The sequence below is a fragment of the Blennius ocellaris genome (assembly GCF_963422515.1).
Source record: "Blennius ocellaris genome assembly, chromosome: 3".
Lineage (NCBI taxonomy): Eukaryota > Metazoa > Chordata > Actinopteri > Blenniiformes > Blenniidae > Blennius > Blennius ocellaris.
Window position 1 is genome coordinate 29,524,020 of NC_137652.1, and position 27,053 is coordinate 29,551,072.

General features: G+C 43.5%; 1 protein-coding gene across 1 annotated transcript; it reads right to left on the minus strand.

Annotated features, from left to right (window-relative positions):
* Nucleotides 1–151: 151 nt before the first annotated feature.
* LOC308146257 (procollagen galactosyltransferase 1-like) lies at nt 152–26,440 on the minus strand. Its single transcript, XM_080517991.1, has 12 exons — nt 25,947–26,440; nt 20,841–20,951; nt 20,647–20,764; nt 16,049–16,183; nt 12,721–12,925; nt 12,506–12,625; nt 6,009–6,085; nt 5,815–5,921; nt 5,298–5,430; nt 3,276–3,403; nt 1,492–1,698; nt 152–1,412 (listed from the first exon to the last, which is right to left on the minus strand). Exons 1-12 carry the CDS (start codon nt 26,162–26,164, stop codon nt 1,142–1,144), a joined length of 1,830 nt encoding a protein of 609 aa, XP_080374117.1. The 5' UTR covers nt 26,165–26,440; the 3' UTR covers nt 152–1,141.
* Nucleotides 26,441–27,053: the final 613 nt, after the last annotated feature.

Below are 27,053 nucleotides of genomic sequence, written 5' to 3' on the forward strand. Positions count from 1 at the left end.
TGGTGGGGAAATTGTCTATTTTCTTTTTAAAGGGTGCAGACTCACTGATTTCCTTATTTCAACCCAAAAATAAATCCATTAGACAACAACTTCAACCAAAACAGCCATTTTACAATAAAAAAATGTTTTATTTATACTTTGGTAAAAATCAAAATAAAACAAAAAAAGACACTTTTCAAACACAGAAACGTAACAAAACATTAAAGTTACTAGAACTCTGTTTATGTATTTCAGCTGAATGTTACAAAAGCTGCATGTTTGGTTTAAAGCTGCAGTTACTTTCTGAGCAAAAAACCCTGAAACACAATCAACTCTGCTGCGAGTGTTGTAACACGAACAGAAGCTTCACATTTTACATGAAAATATAGAGAATAATTGCTAAACATTCTGAAATTAAAAGACAATAAAAGGACAGAGAGCACAGCTAACTTCAGCTCAACTAAATAGAAATGTGAGAAAAAGAGCAGTGCAGTGATTTCATTCATAACTTGGATTTGAAAGCAAAAACTAATCATGAAATTTATCTGCTATCTGGAAAAGGGAACTAATTTTAGGGCTGAGCAACAGTAACGTATTTCATCGAGAAAACATTCTGCACGACTCGTTGCTTTTGTAGTTTGCTTCATTTTATTTTTCTTGGATCTTTAAAAGCAGATGAACAAGAAAACAAATGGTTTTAGTTGTGAAATGTAAAGTAAATCACTGGGAGAGCAGCAGAATGGAGTTGCATGAATTCTCTCAAGAGAGTGCAAGAGAAAGTGTTTTTTTAGTCTTCCTATATTTTAGAGGCACTTGTTTAAATACGCTGTTTGGCTTTTGGTGACGTCACTTGATGTTAGACAACTGAAGTGTCACTGGAAGTAGTTTGTTGCTGGATTACACATGAAATCATTATTCAAATATATCACATACTGTGACGAGGCAGGACATGATTTTAAAACCGTGAAGACTGATTTGAGGCTTTGAAACAAGGGATGAGACGAGGATGCAATAAGTTAAAAAAAAAAAAACAGCTGCTCTTGGACTTCCCGAGACTTTCCGCCTATTGGAGGAGAACTTTTCTTCCCGATCAGCCCAGCGTCTCCCGGCGTCTGCCTCCTCTTCTTCCTCTCATCAGTTCCTTCAGCTCTTGGTTTCTTCTTCACAGCTCGTCCCGGGCACTCCAGTTCTCCAGCTCTGACTGCAAGACGTCGGAGTTCTGCGCGTCGAAGCTCAGCTCGCCCTGCTCCTGAGTTTTCCTGGACTTGGCTCGGTCCCAGTCAGTCTTCACCGTCTCGTTGTCCCACACCACCGACGTCTCCGTGTCGCTGATGTAGCCGTCGTCCCCAGTGTAGTGAGTCGGGTAAACCAGGAGCGGCTCGGCGGAGAAGGCGTGCAGGTCCCGGCGCTGGAAGTGCTCCATGTACTTGGAGCTGTGGAGAGGAGAGGAGTTGGGGATCAGAGTGAGCGCAGGGCGTCGGAGGCAGCAAGAGGCCGGGAGGCAACACTCACACTGGGTGCTTGTTATACATGACCGGGAGGAACTCGTCGACGGGGAGCATCTTGGTCAGAGGCTCAGCTCCGAGGAGCTTCTGGGCTCCTCGCAGTGACAACATGTAGCCCAGCGTCCAGTAGGAGTAGTCTGCCTCCACCAGGTTGTGTATGTTGGGTAAAGACCTCTCCGGGTGGTCCACCTGCATCCTCTTACGCCCGATGTAGCTGTTCATTTATGACACGAGAGACGAGCGGTCGTGTGTACAGAAAACGAGTGTTTCCTCCTATTGACAGGGATAAACCAAACATGCTGCACCGCTGCTGGAACAAAGGGAACTTCCACTGCACCGCCACCTGCTGAATAATGTCTTATATTACAGCCGAATGACTTCATCCAGCTCGTTGAAAACAGGTCAGAACAAAATAGAATTCATGTTTCAGCTTCACTTTTAGATTCATTGTTCATATAATCTAGTTCAGGGGCTTCGGTCTCATTTCAGTTCAGTTACGTCCTACATCTAAAGTCATCTCAGTCAGGCCCAGGGAAATATTGTCACAAGTTTAAAGTTTTTCTTTGTTGTGGTGCAGAGTATATGTGATGAAAATGTTGATATTTCCATAATTCCAAACAATTACATGGGGAAAAGGACAACCACCTCAACATGAAGTCCATTTTAATGAAACCTTCTGGTGCAAAAATGTCTAAAAGAACTTTTCCTACAGCTGTTGCTTTCTGGGTGTTTTAAAAACTTTACAAACACAGGAATTAGCCGTCTTTCATGGCAGTATCACTGATATCTCAGCACAGGCCTGTGTTGTGTTCTTTCCAAGAATATAGAAGAAACTATGTTTTATTTGAAATTTTTGTACTATATATTTGGTGGTTTGGTCCTTTTCTGTCTTGATATCAGCCTCCTGGATTATTTATGCATTATTAATAAAGTGTGCTTCTACCGCACTCCTAATTCCTCAGTGGTGTTTGTGTCTGCATTGATTCATCTACTTCTGATTCAACTTTTCACATTGCAGCTTGAACATCATTGACATTATGATAGAATTGTTCCAAATTGGGACATCAGTTCATTGATTGTTTTCTGTCTTGTGTCTATCTATAAATGTGTATATATATATTTTTAAATTGACCATAAAAATTACTTTTAGCATGTTCAATTGAAATAAATATGTGAACTGATGAAGTAACTAGCCACTGAGCATGAATGAGCAGTGTTGTTTAATATAAAAAATAAAAAAAAATTCTGACTTTGCTTCAGCTTTTCAGCAGCAAAAACCTCAAGTTTTTCCTCACATTTCTTAACTATAAGACCACTTTAAAGGTAATAAGTTCTCAGTTGATTTCTGTTCTGGTTTGTGCTCCATAAATAAAACTGATGTTAAGAGAAACATTTGTGCTTTTTACCAAAGTCAAAATCAAAATGGATCAAAAACCATCAAAGAAAAGTACAATATGAAATAGAAGAGAATTCTTATCCAAAACCATCATTCATTAAGTTTACATCCAATCTAATAAGGTCGCCAGCAGCCGTGATTTCAGCTGAATTTGATCCTGTGACCTGAACTGAGTGTAACTTTCATCCTCTGAATATTCTGGAGATCAGGTCACCAAGACGTTTGATTCCTACGACTGACGTTGGCATTTGATCTGCAGTTTCTGCGATATCATGTGTGACAGATGGATGGATTTCAATGTGTGTGTGTGTGTGTGTGTGTGGGGAGGGGGGGGGGGTGGGGGGTGGTGTAATCCTCTCTGTTCCTGACACCGTGTTTGCTCCAGCGTCACTCACATCAGATCCCAGTCCAGTTTGTGTGCTGTCGCCTCCTGCAGCAGCGCCTGCAGGCGGCGCCTGAAGAAGACCTCGAAGCGGAGGTCGTCCTCCATCACGAGGGACGTCTGCAGGCCGCGGTCTGCGATCTAAACACACACACACACACACACACACACGCACTTCACTGATCTAATCTGTAGCAATCAGAGTAATGACTAAAATCCTTTCATGGTGCCAATAACAATTTGACGTCAATCTACAAATTTATTACAAATGACAAATTTGCTGAGATGTGGATCAGGTATTTATGCATATATTTACAACTAAGACGTCCTTAGAGTGTGAATCCAATCTGGCCAGGCCTTTGCTGCATGTTATTCCCCTGGTCTGTATTCTACTTTTTATATGTACCTGAGGAAGGAGGGTAAAAATAACCTTGGGAAAATGTGACTGCACATTATCTACTTTAAGTAGCAAAAAGAGAAGAGTTCCTACACTTTTCACTTGCAGTTTCTTTAATAAGGAACAAGTTAGAATTCACCTGATTTATCATGATCATTGTAGTTTCCTTTCTACACGTCTGAACTCTGTAAGTCTTAGAAGAAAAATCCTCATTTGAGGTGAGAAAGAATGTTGTTGTTTTTTTTACCTTGCTTGTTTGTGTGATAACACTGAAAGCTTTGTAGTTGAACTACAGACTTCAACTCAATGTTTAGAGGCAAACAGAAAGTTCTGGCATAAATTATACAATAAATGTAGCTGGTTAGCTGAGAATATGATGGTAAGATTAATCAAACAGAGGAAATCTTAGCTATAAAGCTAAAGAAAGTATTTAACTTGGTCCAAACACAACTCCAACACCAACTCAGAAATGCTTTTAAGTTTGGTTTGCCATAATACAAACAGCAGAAACTTGTAATTATTCACCTATTTATTTCCTCATGATATCTTCTTAATTCATTTTGTTATTTTGGTTCTCATAGTCTCTGGACCATTATTGTTTCCGGTTCCCGGTTCATGTTGTGTTCATGGTTTTATTTCTCTGGCTTTTATGGATCCATACCGATCCATTTCTTCTAATTCATGTCTGCTTTTTCACAGCATACCCGTGGCGTCTTTTCTGGTGCACTTCCTCTCCTCTCTGGTATCTTGTGACTCGGCCCCTGTGCTCCTCTGTCATTAACCCTTCAGTGTTTCCACTTGTGTCTCATCAAGTCCTTCCTGCTGGTTTTCGCAAGAAGCATTCAGGCCACGTTTACACGTACCTGGGTTTTTACAAAAACTGATATTTCCCCCTCTACGTATAAAAAAAAAGATTTATTTATATTTACACGGACCCGGATATCCATACGGATCAGAGCCGCTATGAGCAGCCGGACCTGTAGGGGGCAGTGTCACAAGAAATATGAAGCCAGGACCGTCAATTCGAATCCTGGAAAAGAAATTTTCGTCACAATTGTCGTCAATATCCACCTCCCACTCTTTAGATGCGAACGGAGACACAGAGTTCATCCAGAGCTCCACTTTCAACAATCATCGCTTGTAGTGAGTCATAGCTGGTTTATGTGTAAACGCGCAGCACAAATGCAGAGAAATATCAGTTTTTCCAAATACATGGCCTCAGTCTGTATTGTTCCTTTTGTTTCAACGAGTCTACTTCTTACATAGAGATGGCCTTTAGTTCAAACCTGGTCGTGGGGTCCCATGTCTATGCTCCCTGACACTTTTTAAAGTCAATTAGATATTAAGTTATCTCTCCTGAATGAACTTCTGTATCAAATTTAAGTGCACCAGCAAAACAGAGGTCTCACATATCAAAAAAAAGTCAAATATAAATAGGCCTTTGCTTGGTCTTCTAGGCATTTTTCTGTTTAGCTCACATTAGATAAGATACACTCTTGTAGACATGCGACAGACAAACAATCACATGGCTCAGAAAATCCATAGAACCATGTGATTCATCTCAGCAGGGTGTTTTAGCAGTTAAATGTTATCTTACACATGCAGGAGCAGCGAGTGGTCTGGGTCCGAATGTCTCACCTCCTTCCAAATGTTGTAATGAGAGAGGAAACAACCCAGTTCACCCTTGGTGAGAGGTCGGCCGTGATAAGGATCTTTGTATCCCGGCAGCATCTTGATCCCCATAGCCTCTATTTCGGACATGTTCAGAGCTCTGAAACAAAGAGATGAGCCAGGAGATTTAACAAAAACTATCAATGACGCGGGTCTGATGAGTGTGAAACAATTAGACAAACATGCATAGTGAACATGTACGATGCCAATACAGTATAACCCATGCAGGTGTGAGCAGATCAGCTCTTCATTCAAACTGAAACCATATCACACGTCATGTAAAAGACTTATGAGTGGAATTTGCCTCATTTGCGGGAAAAGTTATGTGTTTCAGGAACTCTTTAAATAACCGAGTGCAACCAGCTACTTTTCACCTAGTTGTTTGTCTCAGCCGGGGCTCCCGACATCAATCTACCCGCTGCGTTGCAGAGGCACAAATCAAAGAGACGCAGGCATTGAGGGAGGAAGGAGATGAGAAACGTACTTGCCATCCACAGCAGGAACGACCTTACAGCTGAGCTCCTGCTCATACAGAGTTCTGAGCATTCGCTCACGACGGTCAATTCTCCGAACCAGATTTATCATAAACACCTGGGTGCACACGAAATGCAAAACAAACCTCACACACATTCCTCGGTTATCGTATGTGTGTGTGTATGTGTGTGTGTGTGTGTGTACCTCATCAAAGCCCATCTTGTTAGGCTGCTTGGGAGGAAGAGACAGGAAGCTGGAGGGCTCCAGCGGAGGATTTTTCACTGTCAGAGAAGAGAGGAGCCATCGTTTACAAAGGGAATGAGTAATGTGTTGAAACAGGAGTTCCCCCCCCCCCAAAAAAAAGTGGCCCAGCAACCAGCAGGAGTCCACGACAAATTTGCTGGGAATTCCCCCGGGAGCGCCCCCAAAACATGGATCACAGTCTAACTTTCACTTTGATTTAGCACAAGTGAACTTAGCAATATGTATAAAGACGAATACTTTATTAACAGCAGTTCTCGTAGTGTACGTTTGACAAATACATTTTGTTTTTACTTTAATGCAAACTGTAACCACTGTGGAACTGTGCAACCAGTTAGCACCGGTTTACTTGAATGTGCAATATATTTTTTGCTGAGAATGACATAAAAACCCAAGAGGACACACAGAGTTCAAACTTTGACCTGGCAGAGAGATCAGCTGTTCTGTTCTCATCTTAGATACAAACAAATACAGTACATCTGGATCACATTTATTTCGTTAACAGACAAAGAAACTGAAAAACTCTTTCTTCCCCGTTGCATCAGACTCTTGAACAGCTGCTAACATGTTTACTTTGCACATCTCACTTCACACTATTTTTTGCACTGCTCTGTTACTGTTACTTTACTTTATTTTATTTTTATTTTCTATATTGTATTCTCTTGTGCATATACTTATTTATATAGGTCGGCTTCAGCGTGAACGGCAAAATAAGAATTTCATTCTCCGTGAAACCTGGCTTTTACTGGCGATATGACAAATAAAACACCTTGAACCTTGAAATGAAACACTTTGCTATCTGGCATCATTAATCACTAGGAATGGCCAAAAGTGCTCCTGCAGCGCAGAATGAATGAATGAATGAATGAATGAATGAATGAATGAATGAATGAATGAATGAGTGAATGAATGAACTTGAGCTACACTCAGTAGAGCACAGACTTTTGCCAACACCACATTTTTTGGGGAAACCGAGTTAGCATCGCTATCATGTGAGCTGTTGGCTCACTAATCTATCACTGTGTGAAACACTGAGCAGGGAGCGTCTCCATGGCAACAGACACTGATCTCCTTTGATCTCTTCGATGAGATGCTTTTTCCACCCATTTTGCATGGGTCATTTTTTTAACAGTTTTTGGGGGATTCATTTGGAAACAGTTTGCTGTTAATGTCCAAAAATGAAATTAAAGGTTGGTAAAATACACGCACACGCACACACACACACACACACACACACACACACACACACACACACACACACACACACACACACACACACACACACACACACACACACACACTGAATTGAACTATAGTGACATTCACACAAACTCAGCAGTGTACAAGCTCCGGTAAATTTCCAAGATAGATTAATACATTTAAAAATATATAATGTAAAGTTCAAAACCTAGTATATTTCTCTCAATATTTTTCAAATGAGACAGAAGACGCTGATCAATGGCCTGTAATACCAACTTGTATCACAAGATGATGAAGTGAGTTTAATATTTAGTGTCTTTCAACCCAATCACTGTCATCGAATAAAAAAATATTTGTAGTTGTTATGTGGAAGTGTTGTAATTTAATATCTCTTTGCAGCTATTTTCCATTTAATTGTGTTCATTTTTTGTAGTTCTGCGCGTTGTTGGAGGCATTTGGAAGTTTATGTTCTGAGCCTTCTGCTCCCCAAAAGTGCCTTGAAATGACTGTATTGCATGTCAAAGTAATCAAATTGAACTGAATTGTATCATTATCCATCCATCCATTTTCTGCTGCTTATCCAGGCCGGGTCACGGAGGCAGCAGTCCCAGCAGAGTTGCCCAGACTTCCCTCACCCCAGACTCTTCCTCCAGCTCCTCCGGTGGCACCCCAAGGTGTTCCCAGGCCATAGAGAGACATAGTCCCTCCAGCGTGTCCTGGGTCTGCCCCGAGGCCTCCTACCGGAGGGACATGCCCGGAACACCTCCCTGGGGAGGCGTCCGGGGGGCATCAGAAACAGGTGCCCGAGCCTCCTCAGCTGGCTCCTCTGGATGTGGAGGAGCAGCGGCTCTACTCCGAGCTCCTCCTGGTGACTGAGCTCCTCACCCTATCTCTAAGGGTGACTGAGCTCCTCACCCTATCTCTAAGGGTGACTGAGCTCCTCACCCTATCTCTAAGGGTGACTGAGCTCCTCACCCTATCTCTAAGGGTGACGGAGCTCCTCACCCTATCTCTAAGGGTGACGGAGCTCCTCACCCTATCTCTAAGGGTGACTGAGCTCCTCACCCTATCTCTAAGGGTGACTGAGCTCCTCACCCTATCTCTAAGGGTGACTGAGCTCCTCACCCTATCTCTAAGGGTGACGGAGCTCCTCACCCTATCTCTAAGGGTGACGGAGCTCCTCACCCTATCTCTAAGGGTGACTGAGCTCCTCACCCTATCTCTAAGGGTGACTGAGATCCTCACCCTATCTCTAAGGGTGGCTGAGCTCCTCACCCTATCTCTAAGGGTGACTGAGCTCCTCACCCTCTCTCTAAGGGTGACGGAGCTCCTCACCCTATCTCTAAGGGTACACCCAGCCACCCTACGGAGGAAGCTCATTTCAGCCGCTTGTATCCGGGATCTGGTTCTTTCGGTCATGACCCATAGTTCATGACCATAGGTGAGGGTAGGAACGAAGATCGACTGGTAAATCGAGAGCTTCGCTTTTTGGCTCAGCTCCTTCTTCACCACGACGGACCGATACAACGTCCGCATAACTGCAGACGCTGCACCGATCCGCCTGTCGATCTCACGCTCCATCTTTCCCCCACTCGTGAACAAGACCCCAAGACACTTGAACTCCTCCACCTGTGATAAGGGCACTCCACCGACCTGGAGGGGGCAAGACACCTTTTTCCGGTTGAGAACCATGGCCTCGGATTTAGAATTGAGGATTTATCATTATAGTCATTTTTATTTATCCGATATTTTAAGTGTGAAAAACAGGCTGGACAGTACTGTGACTCACCACCGCCTAAAGTTGCCTGACATCTTGACAAACTGTATCTGCAAATGACAAATCTCATGAAAAGAGATGTACTCAACCTGGCTTTGAAAATTTAGTGAGTCCTTGAACCGTAAATCGGCAGTACCACTTAATCACTGCATTTCTGTTTCACTTTAATGTCACAAGCCTTTCATGCATGCTCTGTTTGCTCTCTTGAAGATCTGCATGAATCATCTGAACAAGTTTCCAAGTATCATCTGTCACCATCCTAAACTGCAAAAACTGGCTGTGGCAAACTTTTTCCAGGAGGATTAGTGTTGTCGAGTAGCATTTGTAGACCAAGTCTTACGAAGTCTGAAGATTTTAGAAAGAAAAACATTATTTATGGAGTATGACTTTGAATACTATTGGATATTGTTTTGTTTTTTTTAGTAGCTACAACAGTATGAATTCCTTTTAACGATTTGGATTTTAGAAGAAAAGTACACAAAAACACAATTGAAACCAACAAACAAACAAGTGCAGTGACTGCACAAAAATATAGTTTTTCCTTTACATCATTCTGAGGAAACCTTTTATTTCATTCAGAGATAAATATTACAAGACTAATCAATTTTGTCGTTCAACTGTTTTCTATGATTTTAAATTTCTGAGCAGATCCAAAGTGACAACTTTTTTAAATCCTCAAAATCAAGAGTCAAAGTGGACCATTTGAATATAAATACATGCCTCTGCAGTGATCACATTACAGCAGGTAGTAGCTATTATCTGTTACTGACAAATGGGACGAATCCAAGTATCGACTCTGAACAAAAATATAAACGCAAGTCCTTTGTTTTTGCTCCTATTTTTCATGAGCTCGACTCAAAGATCGAAGACTTTTTCTATGTATGCAAAAGACCAATTTCTCTCAAATATTGTTCACAAACCTGCCAAAATCTGCGTTCGTGAGCACGTCTCCAGAAAGTGCCCAGATAGTCTATCCCACCTCACAGGTGTGGCCTATTAAGATGCTGATTAGACAGCATGACCACTGACCAGCTGTGTCTTAGGGTGGCCACAATAAAGGGCCACTCTGAAATGTGCAGTTTTGCTTGATGACCCCACCGCCACCATGGGCCACAAGGGGGAGCGTGCAATTGGCATGCTGGCATACGTTACGGACAAGGAACACAGGTGCATTTTACTGATGGCATTGTGAAAGCACAGAGACACAGTGAGGAGATCTGAGGCAGTCGTTGTGCTGTTCATCACGACCACCACCTCATGTTGCAGCAGGATGCTACACGGCCCCATGGTGAAGGATCTGGACACAATTCATGGAAGCTAAAAACATCCCAGTTCTCTCATGGCCAGCGTCCTCAGCAGACATGTCCCCCATTGAGCATGTTTGGGACACTCAGGATCAGTGTGTACAATAGTGTGTTCCACTTCCTGCCAATATCCAGCAATTTGGTACGGCCATTGAAGAGGAGTGGAGCCACATTCTACAGGCCACAACCTGATCAACTTTATGTGAAGATGTATTGCATTGCATGAGGCAAATGGTGGTCACACTCCAACCCCCCCACCCCCACCCCCAACCCCCAATAAAGGGAAATGCTGCATACTTTCTAATCAGCATCTTAATAGGCCGCACCTGTGAGGTGCGATGGATTATCTGGGCAAAGGAGAAGTGCTCACTAACAGATTTAGACAAATCTGTCAACAACATTTGAGAGAAATAGGCCTTTTGCTTACTTAGAAAAGGTCTTAGATCGTTGGAGTTCAGCTCATAAAAAAATGGGAGCAAAAACAAGTGTTGTGTTTATATTTTTGTTCAGTATAATATCGCTTATACATCAGGCATCACTGAGAAACATTCAGAATCTAAAGCTGCTAACTTAGTTTGACGATTCATTTGTTGTTGTTGACATTTGGGTTGCTGCTTTTTTCCATCACTTTTGAATGTAACAACAGTCTGAGAGCTCCAAACCTGCAGAGAATATCAGGATTTCGAGAGGTGATTTAATATACGTTATCAGTGCTGGTAACACACGTTTCCATGGTGTGACAAATCCAGATTTATTGCCGCCATAGGAAGATATTAAATAAGGACATGGAGTGCTGAGGAGAAGCAATGTGGCGAAGTGTAGGCTGTCACAAATGTAGTAGGTGTTAAAAACCACAAGAGAAACAGCTAAAGCGCACAAGCTTTCTAACGTGAGAACATTAGAGAAAAGGTAATGCAGAGGGGAATTTTCTTTAAGCCATCCAAAATATCCTGAACACAAAATGAAAGAAACTCCAGATCCCAGTTCTATATAACCTATTCAGGGCATTTAGAAAGTGTTTAGGATTGGTAAGTAATATTTTCCAGAGGAGCCAGAAGAAAAAGTAGGACAACAATGTGGGGTCAAGCCATGGGTCGACTTCAGTTCAATAACATAGTGCTCATTAGAGATTTTCTCGAATGGGACATTTTTTTTATCTGGTTACACTTGTAATCATTAAAGACAGCGATTTCTTTCCCACAAACTATGGACTCAGATACCTTAAGTCTATTAAATAGGTAAAAAAAACAAAAAACATTCTACATTTTCGTGTAATCGTACTTTTCTTACTACAAGCCTGTGGTGTAACAGTTATATCTCTGAGCAAAGGAGCCCACAAGCACCAATTCTAAGCTCCAACAGGCTGTGTGATTTTAACAATCTTATTAAGATCAGAGGTGGCCACACTGTGTGACGTGAATCGAATACAATATGATTGACATCAACGTGATTGAGCAATGATGTGCGATTGCGCAAGAATAACACGTCCTAAACACAACCATGAACAAATTCCACTGCCACCGCTGTGGCATTTCTGTTTGGAGAGAAACCACAGAAAAAGAGGAGGAGGAGGAGGAGGAGGACGAGGACGAGGACGAGGAGGACAAGGACGAGGACGAGGAGGAGGACAAGGACGAGGACACGGTCATTGCTCGGTGAGAGTCCAACCTGCGATGCCAACTTCGCAAAGGGAGCTTGAAGTAAGTTACTTGTTAGTATCTAGTAGCATCATGCGTTAGCATTGACAGTCATGGTGCGTCGTTTTCCAACCAAACTCGCTACACGCAAGCGTAACAAGCAGCAGCAGCAGCTACAATCAGCTCAAATATCTGACAGCGTCTGAATCTAATCACAGGTTTTGTTCGGTGGCAAGACCAAGACAACAGCCATCCTTGAACTGTCTCACAGCGCAACGTAGGACCATCGATCTAAAGCCAAGACCAAAGATATCACCAGGATTCCCCCATGATTACTATCTTTCATGTGTGGCAGTTTTTAGCCCCTGAAAAATACCAAACACTCTCTTCAAACAAGGAGGACAGTGGTTGTATTTCACACATGGCGTTCGGTCAGAGTCCACCGCAGTGTCTGCTGTAAGAGTCACAACCTGAACCGATCCGACAGATTCACTGGTTCAGTGTGTGAATGTTTTGACTAACCCATGATTTCAAGGTGAGAATGCAAAAAGCCTTCAGCCTCATCCAGCAGGGTTGCATGGGCGCGCATAGGCACTGGGAAATACCCGTAAGTTTCCCTGTTGCAGATATACATCTGGACTTCTGCAAGAAAAACAAGAAAGAAAAGAGGAAAAACATGCGTTAATCCAACCGATCTGGTTGAAGATGACGTCGATCTCTGGAGCAGAGCGTCTCACCTGCCATGCGAGCGGAGAAAGCAAACACAATCACGTCGTCCAGGGCCCAGCTGTACTCTGGGTGCGGCGGGTAAAAAGCCAGCTGACGTGAGGCCTCTTTGCGGAGGTCCAGCAGGTAGGTGGAGTGCACCATGGGCACGGAGAAGCAGCCGCGACGCTCCTGCTTACGGATGGGCATGTAGGCTGGCGTACGCTTGTAGTAACCCTGCAGGACACGGACACAAACACTCAACAGCTACATACAATCTCCTTCAACGTCCAACTATTGACGTATGAGCAAGCCAAGTGGAGGGCATTGACTTGAGGCACCCGGCAGTGATTTGATTGAATAGATTGGCTGCAATAGCCAAGCGTCGCTTAAAAGGCCAAAGCCATTTGGATTGTCAGGTAAAACTGTGAGATATTTAAGAGTAATGGATTAACAGGCAGGAATATCTGCATATTTAACAACTAATAGACAGAAAAGCAATTTATACTGTGCAAATCACAAAGGTGATTGACTCGGCTTGGCACAGAGAAAAGACCCTGACAGTCTGGCTGCAGGCCGATGAGTTATACTAAAATAAAAGGTTTTTTTTAGGAGTCGGAGAGACAGGTTGTTGGATGAAGTTAGTTTATTTTGTGCTAGCGGAAAGACAATGTCCGTATGTCTATTCTGATCTGCAGGGAAACAAAGATGAACGCCTAAAGGCACGTCGCTGTGACGGAAATAGATGGCAGACAGCTTACTTGATGTACCAGATATGCGAGTTCGACATCGAAGCAACAGCGTCTGAATAAAATCCACGAAGACAAGTTTAACATTCACAAAATCCAATTATTATGCACGGGTGTTTCTTTATTGCTCCATTTTAATGAGTGCGCCGCACGCAGCAGCAGTACCTGGTGGAGCTCACGGTAACAAAACGAGACAGTAAAGCAAATCAAACATAATGACTGTGTGGGCCGTCGCTGCAGCAGCCGCACAATCTACGGGAATTAAAATCCTACGTCGACGCTAAATATTATGTCACACCGCCAACATTCCAGTCCACCTGTGAGACAAAACAAACAATTTACTTTAATTTACAAATTAATTTAGCAGTGCAGACAGCACCTGCACACAATCACAGGGTGATGAGAGTAACACAGTCAGTAACTCTGCGCCACACCGACGCCTTCCCATTGTTTCCAAACTGACGTCCTCGTCCACGAAGAGACGTAATCAACTGTAACTGTCCCTGGAAATTCTACTTCAGTGTTGCAAGAAATGTAACCCAGTTTTCCCAGATGGACCTTGCAGAAATTGACTGACAATTACAAGCCAATAGGTTTATTAGTGCGTAATTCATCCAGGACGTAAAAGAGTCCACAATTTATGAGCTGATTTTATGAGCAGCTTGTTGAAATTCAAGGCGTCTCTTTTGCGACCACTAAGACTGACATACAGAGTTCAAGGCAAAGGAATAAACAAAAATGATACGGCAAGGACACTTTTCCTTCACTTTGTTCAAAACAACATAAATAAACATCTCATCCTCTTCTTCTTTCCAGTTTTTACATCAAAAGCATGAAGTCGTCAGAGTTATTTTTCCCTGAAAGATGGACTGAAGTCTGACATCATAATGCTGCTGAAAACATGCAAACAAAAGCTCTTGGCGAAAGAAGGGAAGTGCAAGAAAACAAGCCATAAACTCTCGTAATAGCATCTGTAAATATGTAGAAATCATGGAAAGCTACATTTAAATATGTGCCAGTAATGGGACCTGTATTGTTGACGGCTCTGCAGCCTCGCTGGGAGAAATACTGGCGGTGACTTTATTATTGAAGGCGTAACTTTAAAGACATTTCAAGTCCTGGTTTGAGCTTGAGGGAAATCTCCCTCTGGTTCAAAGTGTGGGTTGGGCCTCCCTCGGGGGCACCAGAAAGCTTCAGGGGGCCGCACAGCAGGGGGGGACGCCTTATCCAAGAGTTATTGTTTTTTTTTTTGTTTTGTCTTGTTTTTCCTACTTTCCAATTTGGTAAAGAAATACGTGTAAGATAAAACTAATGACTCTTCACCAATGACATTTTCCTGAACTTGATTTATTGTAAAAGTTACAGATTAATTATCACGAGAAAATAAACGTCAATACAAAACCACGAGTGTGAAGGACGACGTACAAGATAAAACAAAGACATCCAACTTGCAGGAGAATAGTTCTGCTCTTTGTCCACGAACAGAATGAAAACGACGACTTGGGGTGAGGCGAAGCATGCGTGGTATTAGAGTTGAGGGTCTGGGGGGGGGACGCAGTGGGCTTCAAGTTCTCTGAGGAGAGAAAAGCCTCAATTAATGTCTCCAATTGGTGCCTGGGTGGGGCTTTGGCCGTTCGCATTCACTGGTTCTCTTCGGTTTAATCCCGCAGAACAATAACGTTCATTTTGTGGCAAATTGATGAACTTGAGCGTCTGTCTGTGTTTTGCTGTGTCCCAATACATCCTGCCTGCTTCACTCCTCCGCTCACCACCCTCCGCCTGGTGAGCAGGACAGACAATGGATGGATGGATTTTACAATAAATGAGTAATAATGGGCGATTACAATGACAACTCAAATATTAACTTGTCAGATGACAAGTTAATACTGTGCACATATGATGCTTAATATCTAGAAGCCTCAGTAGAAGAGTGGCGCCTGGGTCAGGGGACGATGGATAGCTTTAATGTGTTGTCGCCGGTCAACTCATTAAATAATTAATAGATATATGTACATATGGTCAATACATTGACAGGCTGTACAGAGGGATAACTATGATCACTCAATACAAACGTTCCAAACTGGTGTCGCAAACCTCAGTAATTAGTATATCTGGAATTAACAGCATTCAGGTGCACTTTAGGTTATTTCTACATTCGCCACTTCTAAACGACATAACTATGGCATCCAGTGTAGAAAAGGGAATGTCGCTGATCTCATGACATATTACAATATCATGAGATATTGATTGATTTTTCTGACTGATAAACTACAATTACGAAGAATAAAACAAAAATACATGAAATATTTCAGGGCCTATATAATCTTAAACATATGAAAGTTTTGCAGTTTGAGAAATGAACAGTTCCATTGTATTTTACTTTGTTGAGACACATTTGTATGTGGACTAAAATGGCTCATAAACAATTGATACTAAGTTATGTCAAAGTGAGGCCAAACTCGTTCAGTAAAATAATACAATGTTGAAATGTCCAGCACGTTGACGCTACAAGAGGAATTCCAATCTATGCTGAAATCTGCTGAAGAGTGAAGAATGAGAGCCTGACGTACAGAAGTTAACGCCAAACGGCTGAAAGGAAAATGGCCAGTACCTCTGAAGTCATGCCACACCAGAAGTTGGAATATGCAGCTCTGGACTCCAGCATGGGAGCTACGATTGTCTTGTTCTCCCTCATCAGCTTCCACAACACATCCCGGCTGGTGAGCAGGTTGTCACAGTCAGCCACCTGCAGACGTGCGGGAGAGAGAAGGGCACCGTGTTGTCAATCACATGCAAGCACACACCAAATGTCACCCGCCGCCACCGAGGGATTGATTGAGGCGCGGCGGCCGTGTTTGATCGTCGCAGGCTGCCAGCAGAAGCAGATCCTTCATACACGTCTCATCCTGCAGCCCGTCATTTTAAACACGTTTCACTTGCATTGGAAGCAGCTGTACTTTAGTCGGCAGCGTTGCAAATGGAGGCTTTATGATGTCCGGTGAAGGGCTTTTCTTTTTGAAGCCAGAACCTCATTCCTATGTTTACCTCTAAAGCTGTTTCTCCGAGCTCGAGAGTTGCACTCCGGTGAAAGAGAAGTGCCCTCAGACAACCTACATCTTAAAATGTGAGCCTTTGATGTTAACTTATTGCAGACGCATTCATATTAGTCTGCATGTTTGACCATAAAGTAAGAAGAATTTGTGCTTAAAGGAGACTGAAAAAACCCCCAAACATTTCTAGGTTCCTGCATTGCATATTTGTTTTGCAGAAATAAAACAAAACACTCAAAATGTTAGTGTTAAATCATAAAATCTTACTCGGTTACATCCAGTATTTATTCCTACAGCAACTTCTCATAAATATTCACTAATAGCGAGGACTGCATGGTGGTGGCTCACTTAGAGTGTGCATATTGAAGATTTCAACCCTGAGGTGTCATTAAAGGATGTTTCTATACTTCAAGACAGTTGAAGGCTTGTAAGTGAAGCATATAATCCGCAAAGTGGTGTAAAATATGCTGGAGATTTAATATTACTTTTATGTTATGCAGTCCAACTATTCAAAACCAATGTGTTATTCACATACATCTTTAAAGTAAGCGCATTACCTGGGAACATGGTTGAATCTACTAAACCAAATGGACCAAAACACTTTGGTGTTAATACTCACGATACTATCAAAGTAGAAGAAATACTACAAGAAAAGCAAGCATCTCTATATTTTTTCCTTTTTATATGATATCCTTGTATATATAGGAAAACATAAAGAGTGAACACAAAAAGTGCTGGGGACAAAGATGAACCTGACAGTATGACCCTTGGTTGAGGACTGCTGGTCACAGTGAACTCATCGTCATGCTCATGCCAACTCATTTGAAATGATTTTATCCCGGTGATATGATGTGTAGCCCCGCCGTCACGCTCCCGATGAATGGTCTTTGCGGACATCCCATGTTGAGCTAACCCTAACCCTGGGCACCTGCACACTTTGCCCACAGCAAAATCCACCACTGTGTGTATGCACCATAAAGGAACGACTCCGGATAGCAATAACACTGGGGAAAGTGTTCAGATGACTCCCACGTGGTGCAGAAAGGCACAAAATGTGCAGAGAAAATCCCCTCCATTACTCCAGCTGCAGCCTGAATCATTGAAACGCGGCAGAATGGACCCTTCCCACCAAAATCTGACACAGACATTCAAATGTTGCTGCAGAAAATTGAGTCTCATCGGACCAGGCAACAATTTTCCAATCGTCTAGTTTTGGCGATTGGTGTGTCTTTTCTTGGCTTCATGAAATGACACTGAATGTGGTCCTCTGCTGCAGGAAAGCATCTGCTTCAAGGTTGGCGTGTTCACATTCAGACATCGAGTCCAACGTAACAAGAGCTGTCGCATTTCTGTTCTCGGCATTAATGACAGAGAGAAACGTCATTCGAGGAGAAGTGAACAATTAACTTGGAAGATTAAAAAAAAAAAGAAACATCTGAAACAGATAGTTGCTGCAACAAATCTAAAGAAGCAGTTTCTGAATTATTCAGACAAAGCAAGTAGAAAAGTCACAGCAGCTTCACATTCTGCTTCGATGCTCAGTTTGATCGTCAGCTCAGCCACGTTTCAACACTTGAGTTCTCTGATGACATAGCTACACTAGTGAGGAGTTGAAACTATTTCAATTATGTAAAAAAAAAACTTTGTGCCTACCTGAAGCCCACAGGAACTAAAAAAAAAAATCCGTATGTGATTTAAAGCTGTTATATATTTAATGTTTTGTCACTGAAAGATAAGCAGCCATACATAGACCACTTGCCTTATATCGGTGGTTTGCGCCTTCCCGAGTCCCTGACCCCATCAGTGTCAGAAATGATTTGGCAATGTTGAAGAAAATCAAAATATGAACTTCCAGCATGTTTAGCAGACCTGAGAAATTGCATTCATGTTGAAGGCTTCCGCTTTTATACGCTTCCACCAGTGTTTCACTTTAGTCTATTTTGAAGTGAAGTGAAGCCAGAGACTGTGAGCAGGACCTCTGCCTTTCTAAGAAGAAATCTCAAAGAATAAAAAGTTTGAGCTCCACAGTCCAAGATCATGATATTAATAAGGGAGAAAAATCATCCATGGCTCTGCCTCATGACTTGGATCTACTCTGAAATGTAATAAGTTCTTCCGTGGCCCAGGGTGCGCGCTTCTACTCAGTCTAATAAGGCAGTTTTCCATAATTACTGCCAATTATGGTGTCAACTGACAAGTTAATACTGGAGCCGTCAGTGGAATCACACATTATTACAAATCTGCTGTAATATCCTCTCATCAATCTTTCATATCACTTTATCCAATTTTGTGTCGCCAAAGGGCTGCAGCCAATCCCAGGTGACTCTGGACGAAGGAAGGGTGCCTCCTGGAAAGGTCGCCGGTCCAAAGTGGACATTAATTCAGACTCTAATTCACTTACGGTGCTTTGGACAGCGAGAAGTACAGTGGCCCAGAAGGCTCAACACAACTGCAACCCCCCACAGTGGAAGTTAACCCACAACAGGCTCTGTTTCCAGGGGACAATATTTCCTGACGGACCATATTAATTATGGGAGTCTTTAATGAAACGTATGTAAAACACTGATGCTCAATGACGGTGAACGTTGGTCACTGTGTTGAAATCATCATAACTCCCCCATATATTAAAACAATCCGTCAAGTAAATCTTGTCCTCTGGAAAAATAGCCTGTTCTTCTGATCGCTGCGCTCTTCTGTTGTGGGTTAACCTCCATTGTGAGTTAACTTGTGTTATGGCTTTTGCTGTTTTGTTGTGACTTTACCTGTTGTGTTGTGACTTTTACATGTTGTTTTGTGGCTTGCGTGACCTTCTGGGCCACCGTGGGAGAAGAAACAAGGAGAACATGCTATCTCCACACAGAAATGTGTGAGAAACACTACATTGTACAAAAATACAATTCCTTTCAGAGAGTGTGACAGCCAACAGCTCAACGATCACTCTTCGACAAATACAAAAACACGTTTGCTCTGAAAACAATGAATCTTCGACTTGTCTTTATTCATGCTTGAAGGATTAAAAAAAGGGCCTCCAGCCACTAGGTGGCAGCAGTGCTCAAACTCATCAACAGGCTGCCTGTTCAACCAGTAGAGAAGAAGAAGTACTACTCCAACACCGGTGTACAGAGCTGGAGGAGGAGGAGGAGGAGAGGTGGAGAAGTTTCTGACAGGAGTGAAAAGAAGAAAGGATGAGGCGTCAGAGGAAAAGAAAACAGGTGAGAGTAAACATAAAGCTAGTAAGAGCAGGAGGTATGACGATGCTACGTCGCCCTTGTGTTTACCGTGAACACGTCGGGAACCAGGAAACACCCGTTTGTGTTTTATGCCTAAAAACTCTGGCAGCGGAGCATGAAGCCAAATAAATGAAGACGGCACCTGGAGACCATACACCTGGAGACCATACACCTGGAGACCATACACCATACACCTGGAGACCATACACCACACACCTGGAGACCATACACCATACACCTGGAGACCATACACCATACACCTGGAGACCATACACCACACACCTGGAGACCATACACCATACACCTGGAGACCATACACCATATACCTGGAGACCATACGCCATACACCTGGAGACCATACACCACACACCTGGAGACCATACACCTGGAGACCATACACCATACACCTGGAGACCAGACACCATACACCTGGAGACCATACACCACACACCTGGAGACCATACACCACACACCTGGAGACCATACACCATACACCTGGAGACCATACACCATACACCTGGAGACCATACACCCGTTATGTCAGTAAGCCACTGGAGTTGTTTCATGGTAAACTCCATGAGTATGGCCAACAAGCCGGTCATTGTGTCAGCGCGGCATCAGTAAACAAAGAAGCCTGTTAGCCTCTTACAAAGTTGCCCACCACATCACAAGGTGCATAAAACCTCACACCATAGAGATTTATTTTGATAATCAGGCGATTGTATGCAGAATGCTGGTGCCAGCAACTCATACATGGTTTATACAGGTAAATAAATAAATATGATCAAGTTATCAATGGTAGTACAATTCGGGGGGGGGGCCCTGAAAAAAATTCTGTTCTCCAGGGGGGGCGTGACAGAAAATAATTGAGAACCACTGGTGTATAATAAGAGGAGATGCACAAGGCTGCTGAGGGAACGACAACATACCAGGAAGTAGTCGGCCCAGATCTCGCGTGCCGTGTCCAGCGCCGCCTGGCGGAGCTTCATCACATGCTCATAGCGCAGGTTGTTCCAGTGCTTCGGCCCCAACTCGTCTTCAAACACACTGAGGAGCCAGGAGAGTCAGTCAAGTGCTCCACACACACACACACACACACACCACACACACACCACACACACACCTGGGCTCCTCGTCAGGTCTCCACTCCACATAGTGGTAGTCGCTCTGCACCTTGACCAGCCAGTGTCGGAGGACGGCTGTGGTGTTATCTGCATTGTGGTCTGTCGCCGCCCTGTTGGAGGAGGAAACACAAGAGTCAGGAGCCTTGCAGCAATGCCAGCTATGACTCATATTAATCTCGGGGTGACTTTCAGTGGTGTGAGAACATCTTGCACCGCAGTGTGTGAGGAATTCACCAATTTGACGTGCAGGAATTGTATTGATCTGTATTATATAATGTCTGTATTAAGTGGATGAAGCTGGGGGGTGGGTGGAGGGTCTCTTTCGCAATAAAATCCTGCAGCTCCTGTGGATAATTTTACTTTACTTTTGAGTGTTTTCCAGCATACATTATTGTGCTGCTCAAACTGTGTTCTCACAGCAGGAGCCTGTTGTTTTCTGTTCTGTTAGTTCAGTTTACTTCAGCGAGCTAATCCCTGCACAAACACTTACTGAATGTTTTCACTGAGAAATAGAAGAATGATGCACTCGAATGATGCCTCATCAGTTAACACTGGAAAGCACGCAGGTTCAATAAAACCGTATCAAATCCCAAAGACGCAGAGTGGAAGGGACAATGAATAGAAAACAAACTAGAATTTCTTATGAGGAGTTCAATTTATTATTTATTCTGGCAGTGAAATACAATGGAGAACTGTTTCATGAATTAAACAACGAACAAATAACTAAATAACTAATTAAATAATTCACTGCCTGCATTGTGGATAGTATGCAAGGTTAAAACTGTGCTAAAATGAGTAAGATTAATTTACACTCTACGAGTGAAATAAGGTCATTTCAACGGGCAACCGATACTTCAGACAAATTAATAAGGAAATATGCAGAGTTCTTTAATGTGTCAGACTCTCCAATGGGAGAATAGAGGCTTTACCTTGGGCTTCAGTTTACCATTTGTTTTGTACTTTTTTTTAAATTCAGTGGGCTCACAATCAGCAAAGATTCTCAAATAAGCAAAAACAAATGCTCCTTGTTTGATTTCATAAATAACAATATGCTGAAAATAGAGCAATCACTGTGAGAAAATCAAGCAGATGCACTTAACCTTGTTTTGCACACTTGAGGCAGCGCAAAGGGAAGATGTACTATTGTTCAGGTGAAAATACTGCTTAAACCTCAGCTTTGTTATTCATCTTTTTTTAGATTAATATCAGAAAACTCTATGTTTTGTCCTGAAGATATGCAGCTCTCTCGGCTGTGTTTATCTGATGCAGCTGGTGGCATCTGAAAACAAGAGTGATAAGAGCAGAGCACTGAATGAAATGAAAACCTGCTCAGAGCAGCTGAAATGTTCCTGGAGCTAAAAGGGGTTTTGTAGGAATCCTGTGAGGTGAGCTGTCATTCGCCACTCGTTATTATTTGCTTCATGAACAAAAACGATTAGAGCAGTGTTGAAGGAAGGGATAAGCGCCTGTTTCCTTTCAAAACAAACTAGGAGCTCGCTTTTCGTTTCTCCATTGACCTGCCCTTACTGTGTAACATTTAAAAGATAAATATAATACCACAAAACTGCTGCTATTTTATGTAAAGTAAAGTGTATCTGTTCACTTGTGAGGTATATAATGTTTGTTTTCCCCTCACTGATTGATGTTGAACTTTCTCAGTAAAATAAAAGAAAGAATGAAAATGAATGAATGACGCAATGTGTTGGGGTCTGGGGTTTTGTGCGACTCCTCTGAGGTGAGCTGTTGTACAGTAAACATGATCGTGTGCGTCATTAAAGGGGAAGTCGAAACCTTCGCTATTTTCTGCTTTGCAGACGTCGATTGTTGAGACGCAAGTTCTCATTTACAAGAGAGACCTGTTCAAACACAAACGTACAGAATATTATACACAGAGCACAAGGACACATAAAAAAAGGAGGGGCATGATGTTTACTTTTATTTAATGATGTTTAATGATCATCAGATATTCTCTCGAGATGTTTAAATCTCAAACTGAATTAATTCAGGGAATCAGAGGGGACAGATGCATTTCCTAATCCTGTACCAACTCTGAGAAAAATGAGAATTGAAGGTTATGACATGTATGTTTAACCAACATGGAGGTGGATAAATGTGGCGGTAACGTGTCATTACTGGATTTACAGATAACGTCATAGCAGTGACAGAGTCAAATGCAAAGTGCAAGATGTTTACATCCAGTTATAAATGTTAAGCTGAATCGAATGAAGATAATGTAGAATTCATACATAAAACAGCACCACAGCTCAAAAGGAGGACAGTGGCAGCAGCGAGAGATTTCCTAGCGACAGAATAAAAACAATACTTATTTCTGAAGAGGAATCTCAGCCTCCTCATCTTCAAAAGACGATCAGCATGAGATTTAAAAGGTCATTTTCTTATCCGTCATAATACCCAGATATTTGCAGAGGCACACAAGCTCAATGCTGGAGCCCTCGGAGGTCAAGAGACGAGCGCTTTCTTTTTGTTACAGAACAGCATGGCCTCACGCTTGTCTGCGTTCAGAACAAGTCCAACCTTCTCTCGCTGTGACTGGACGGCCTGAAATACACACTGATTGGTCAAAAGCCAGAGCACAACTCTAGTCAACAGGCATTGGGATTCATAGGGAAATGTGATTTTGTTTTTTTTTTGTTTTTTTACATGCACTTTAATATTTGCAGGTGCAGCTTTAAAATCCTGATAAACAAATGATTAAGTCACATCAATGTCAGATTTATGAACCCGGCACTACTTGCTGGGGTCTTGTTGGCTCCAGGCGGATTGTTACCATCAGGTACAGACAGACAAGAACAAAGACAGACAAGAGGGGCTGAGGAGGAGGGGGGGGGGGGGGGCTTATTCATCTGCTGTCTGCGTTATCACAACAAATCTCTGTGGTGGGGAGGAGCGGGGGCGGGGGCGGGGGCGGGGGCAGCGGCGGCAGCACAGACCGAGCCACAGAGAGCCAAAGAATGTAGAACCGTGACAGAAATGGATTCACTTCCAGCCCCATCATGCAGTGAGTGACAGTCAGCGTGCTGCTGCTGGTGGTTTCTCATCTGTCTGAGGCGTTTCAACACGGCAGTGGTGTCCCACCACCTACATGTGACTGGCTCGCACGTCCATCCTCCTCCTCCTCCTCCTCCTCCTCCTCTGTTAGAAACATCTGACTGCTGTGAAGTTTTGAAGGGCCACAGGTACTGAATTAAAAAGGGTTGATGGAGAGTAAATACTGCAGATAACAGAACTGTAGCAAACAAAAATGAGAGAGCTGACAGAGACGCAGCACGGGGAGAGAAATGATTTATGGCTTGATAACACTGATTCTGCATGCCCCTGCAGAGAACACACACACACACTCATCAGTAAGCTTCCCGGTGTGTGTGTGTGTGTGTGTGTGTGTGTGTGTGTGTGTGTGTTGGCGCTTGCCAAGTATTCCATCTTAACCTGTCAGGCTGATAACTGCAGGCATCGACAGGTGGCCAGTTCACTTTATGTCTTTCACGCTGCATTTCAAAACTTTCTATAGGAGTTCCTCTCGCTGAGGGACGAGATGTGTTGGATGTCAAAGAGAGGATGCAGACAACTGACTGCCACACGGTGCGGCAAAAACGTCTGCCTCAAATACGAGAAAAAAGGAGAAAAGAAAAACAAGATCTAAGTTGCTTTTTAGACAAAAAGACCAAAATTCTTTATTGTGAAAAGTTCAATTTGACGTTTTGATGAGCAGAACCCCAAAGCTGAAGTCTTTGGCTTCCATTGGGGTAAACCGCTGAGCTTCAAGTGGAAAGAAAAATCTGGTCATGGGTTAATTTTTTCAGATCGATGTTTTGCTGTGGTTTCAAAGCACTTTAGGTGCTCGGCCTCCGTTGGGAGCTTTTTGGGATCCAGTGTTTTGCTCGGGGACATTTCAACATGTGGCGTGGGAGATGAAACCACCAATATGGGGTTTGACAACCTGCGTCACCAGATGAACCAGTTTAAGCCCGAAAAAGGGAAACAAACACAAAAGTTGAAGCGCAACTGTTGAGAGAACATATAAAGGAGTGAATCACAAAAGCGATTATCAATAATATAATATGTGAAAACATCACAGAGACCAGCATTCAACCATGAATAAACAGAAAAAAGGAAATGTGACATGAGAAGGGGGAGCTGATCTTCCCACACCTTGAGCACCTCTGCCAATACAAAATACCAATTCACAAGAATGAATGAATAATTGTTCGCACTGAAAGTAAGGCTGTCACATTAGACAGAATTTTGTTTGATTTTTATGGGATCACTTTCCTTTAAAGGACCATTGGGTTGCCCAAAAAAAACATAATCCGGCCTGTCAGGTGTGAATACTGATGAAAAGATTAACCCAATCTTCAAAAACAGATCTGCTGGCAGAGGAACAGACTGAAGAGAGGAAGTGAGGAGCGCTGGAGACGCGCAGGCAGCATGGGGGCTGGGTGACAAGGAAACAGCCCCAGGTAAGGAAAGGCAAGTCCTGCGGAGGTGTTCAGTAGACAGCTTCACAGGCAGCCTTTTGTGCCTGGATTGAACAAGATTTTGACACTCGGGTGCCAATTTTTAAATATACTTTCGCGTCAGTTTTCTTTCCTGGTGGAGCTTTGGAAACACGGGGATGTGGAAGGGGAAGAAGGGGGGGGGGGCAGCAGGGGGACAGAGCAGAGGGGCAATGAGGGAGAGGATCTATGAGTGAATGGAACTTTTCATGAGTCCAGAATGGAGGAGGCTGGATGGCTGTGGTGTCCGCGCGCTGCGCGCCACGAGCGCGCTCCGCGTCCACGCGGGACGCGTGCGGACTGGAGACACTCTGCTTTAAATTCCACTCATTTGGATCGTTAACAGCGCCAGACAAAGCTCTCATCCTGACAACACAGCGGCCCCGCCTGGCCAACACTCACAAGCCAACAGTTTCCTCTGTTATTTCTAGCGGGCTCGATGTGTCTCCGGCGCGCCTCCGGGAGTTCACAGAATATCTCACTTTCTTTTATTTTACTCCTAAGTTACTGACAGTTACTTCATAAATGTTTGTAAAACTTTTGAGAAGAGTGTGTGCTTCCGTGGTAATCCCCCTGGCTGTTGACACTCACCAGAGCGCAATGCGGTCCTTCGGGTAGTCGAGGCGCTCGATGGCTCCGAGGAACAGCGGCAGAGAGTGCGCAGAGTTGCGGCAGACCAGCGCGATGACGACCCGGGGAGCGAGGAGCGGAGACTCGGGGCTCCAGCGCTCCTCGGGGAAATACCCCCGGCTCTGGCCCAGCAGGACAACGGACAGCAGGGCAGGCAGCAGCGAGGTGACCCGGGGCATGGCAGGGGGGAGAAAAACTCGGAGGTGACGCGGCGGACGAGAGAGGGTGAGACGGAGGATGTGAGGAGCTCAGGGTCCCGCTGTTGTGTTACGCCGACCGGGTGTACATGGCGGAGGAGCTGGCTGCAATTAAAGGGCAGGTCTGCGCCGCCACCGGGGGAACTCGGTGTTCTCGGCCTCCGCGGACAGAATGAGAGCCGCTCAGCGCACTGAGGGTTTCGTCTGCCGAAACCTCCGCTTGATCCAGACCAGCCTCTGTGGCGTGTCCTCTGCGGCCTGATGGGCTCCCACCATCCGGTCTGAGGAGCGCAGTCCTCCCCTTTAAGAACAGATCCAGCTGCAGGCTATAGGAAGCTCCGGGGCGTGTCAGTGAGCTGGAGCCACAGCAGGCCTGTGGCACTGGAGCGCATCCATGCCTCCTTTACGCATATAGTTTTAATCTCACCTTCCACTGGGCTACACCGGTAACATCAATTACATTGAACTCAGTAATTCACTCAAAAATGCATTTGAAAAGCATGTATTACCATGACAGTTGTAGTTGAAGAAAACATCTTATTTCAGGACTGATTTCCTCACGTGGGATTATTAGAATGTTATGTAAACTTGCATAAAACATCCTTTCAGAGTTCGTGCAGGTACCTCAATAAGACAATGGAAAGAAAATATAGAAATAGAATAGTATTGTCTTCTCAATAATGTTTCACAAGATGTCTTTGCAAATAAGCTTAAACACAGAGTGTATGTATTTTCTTTTTACTTATTTACTGAATGTTTTGAGCAAAAATACTACGACTGAAACAATGAGAATACATTATTCAAAAAGCTATGAGGTAAAGTCCACCTGTGTGATTACTGCAAACAATAGAAATTACACGTTTTTGCAGGT

Coding starts and splice junctions, on each gene's coding strand:
- LOC308146257 (XM_080517991.1), bottom strand. CDS start 26,164: ATGCCCCGGGTCACCTCGCTGCTGCCTGCCCTGCTGTCCGTTGTCCTG. Junction 12,626..12,720: donor TTTCTCCGCTCGCATGGCAG/GTGAGACGCTCT, acceptor TTTTTCTTGCAG/AAGTCCAGATGTATATCTGC. Junction 5,922..6,008: donor ACAAGATGGGCTTTGATGAG/GTACACACACAC, acceptor GTGTGCACCCAG/GTGTTTATGATAAATCTGGT.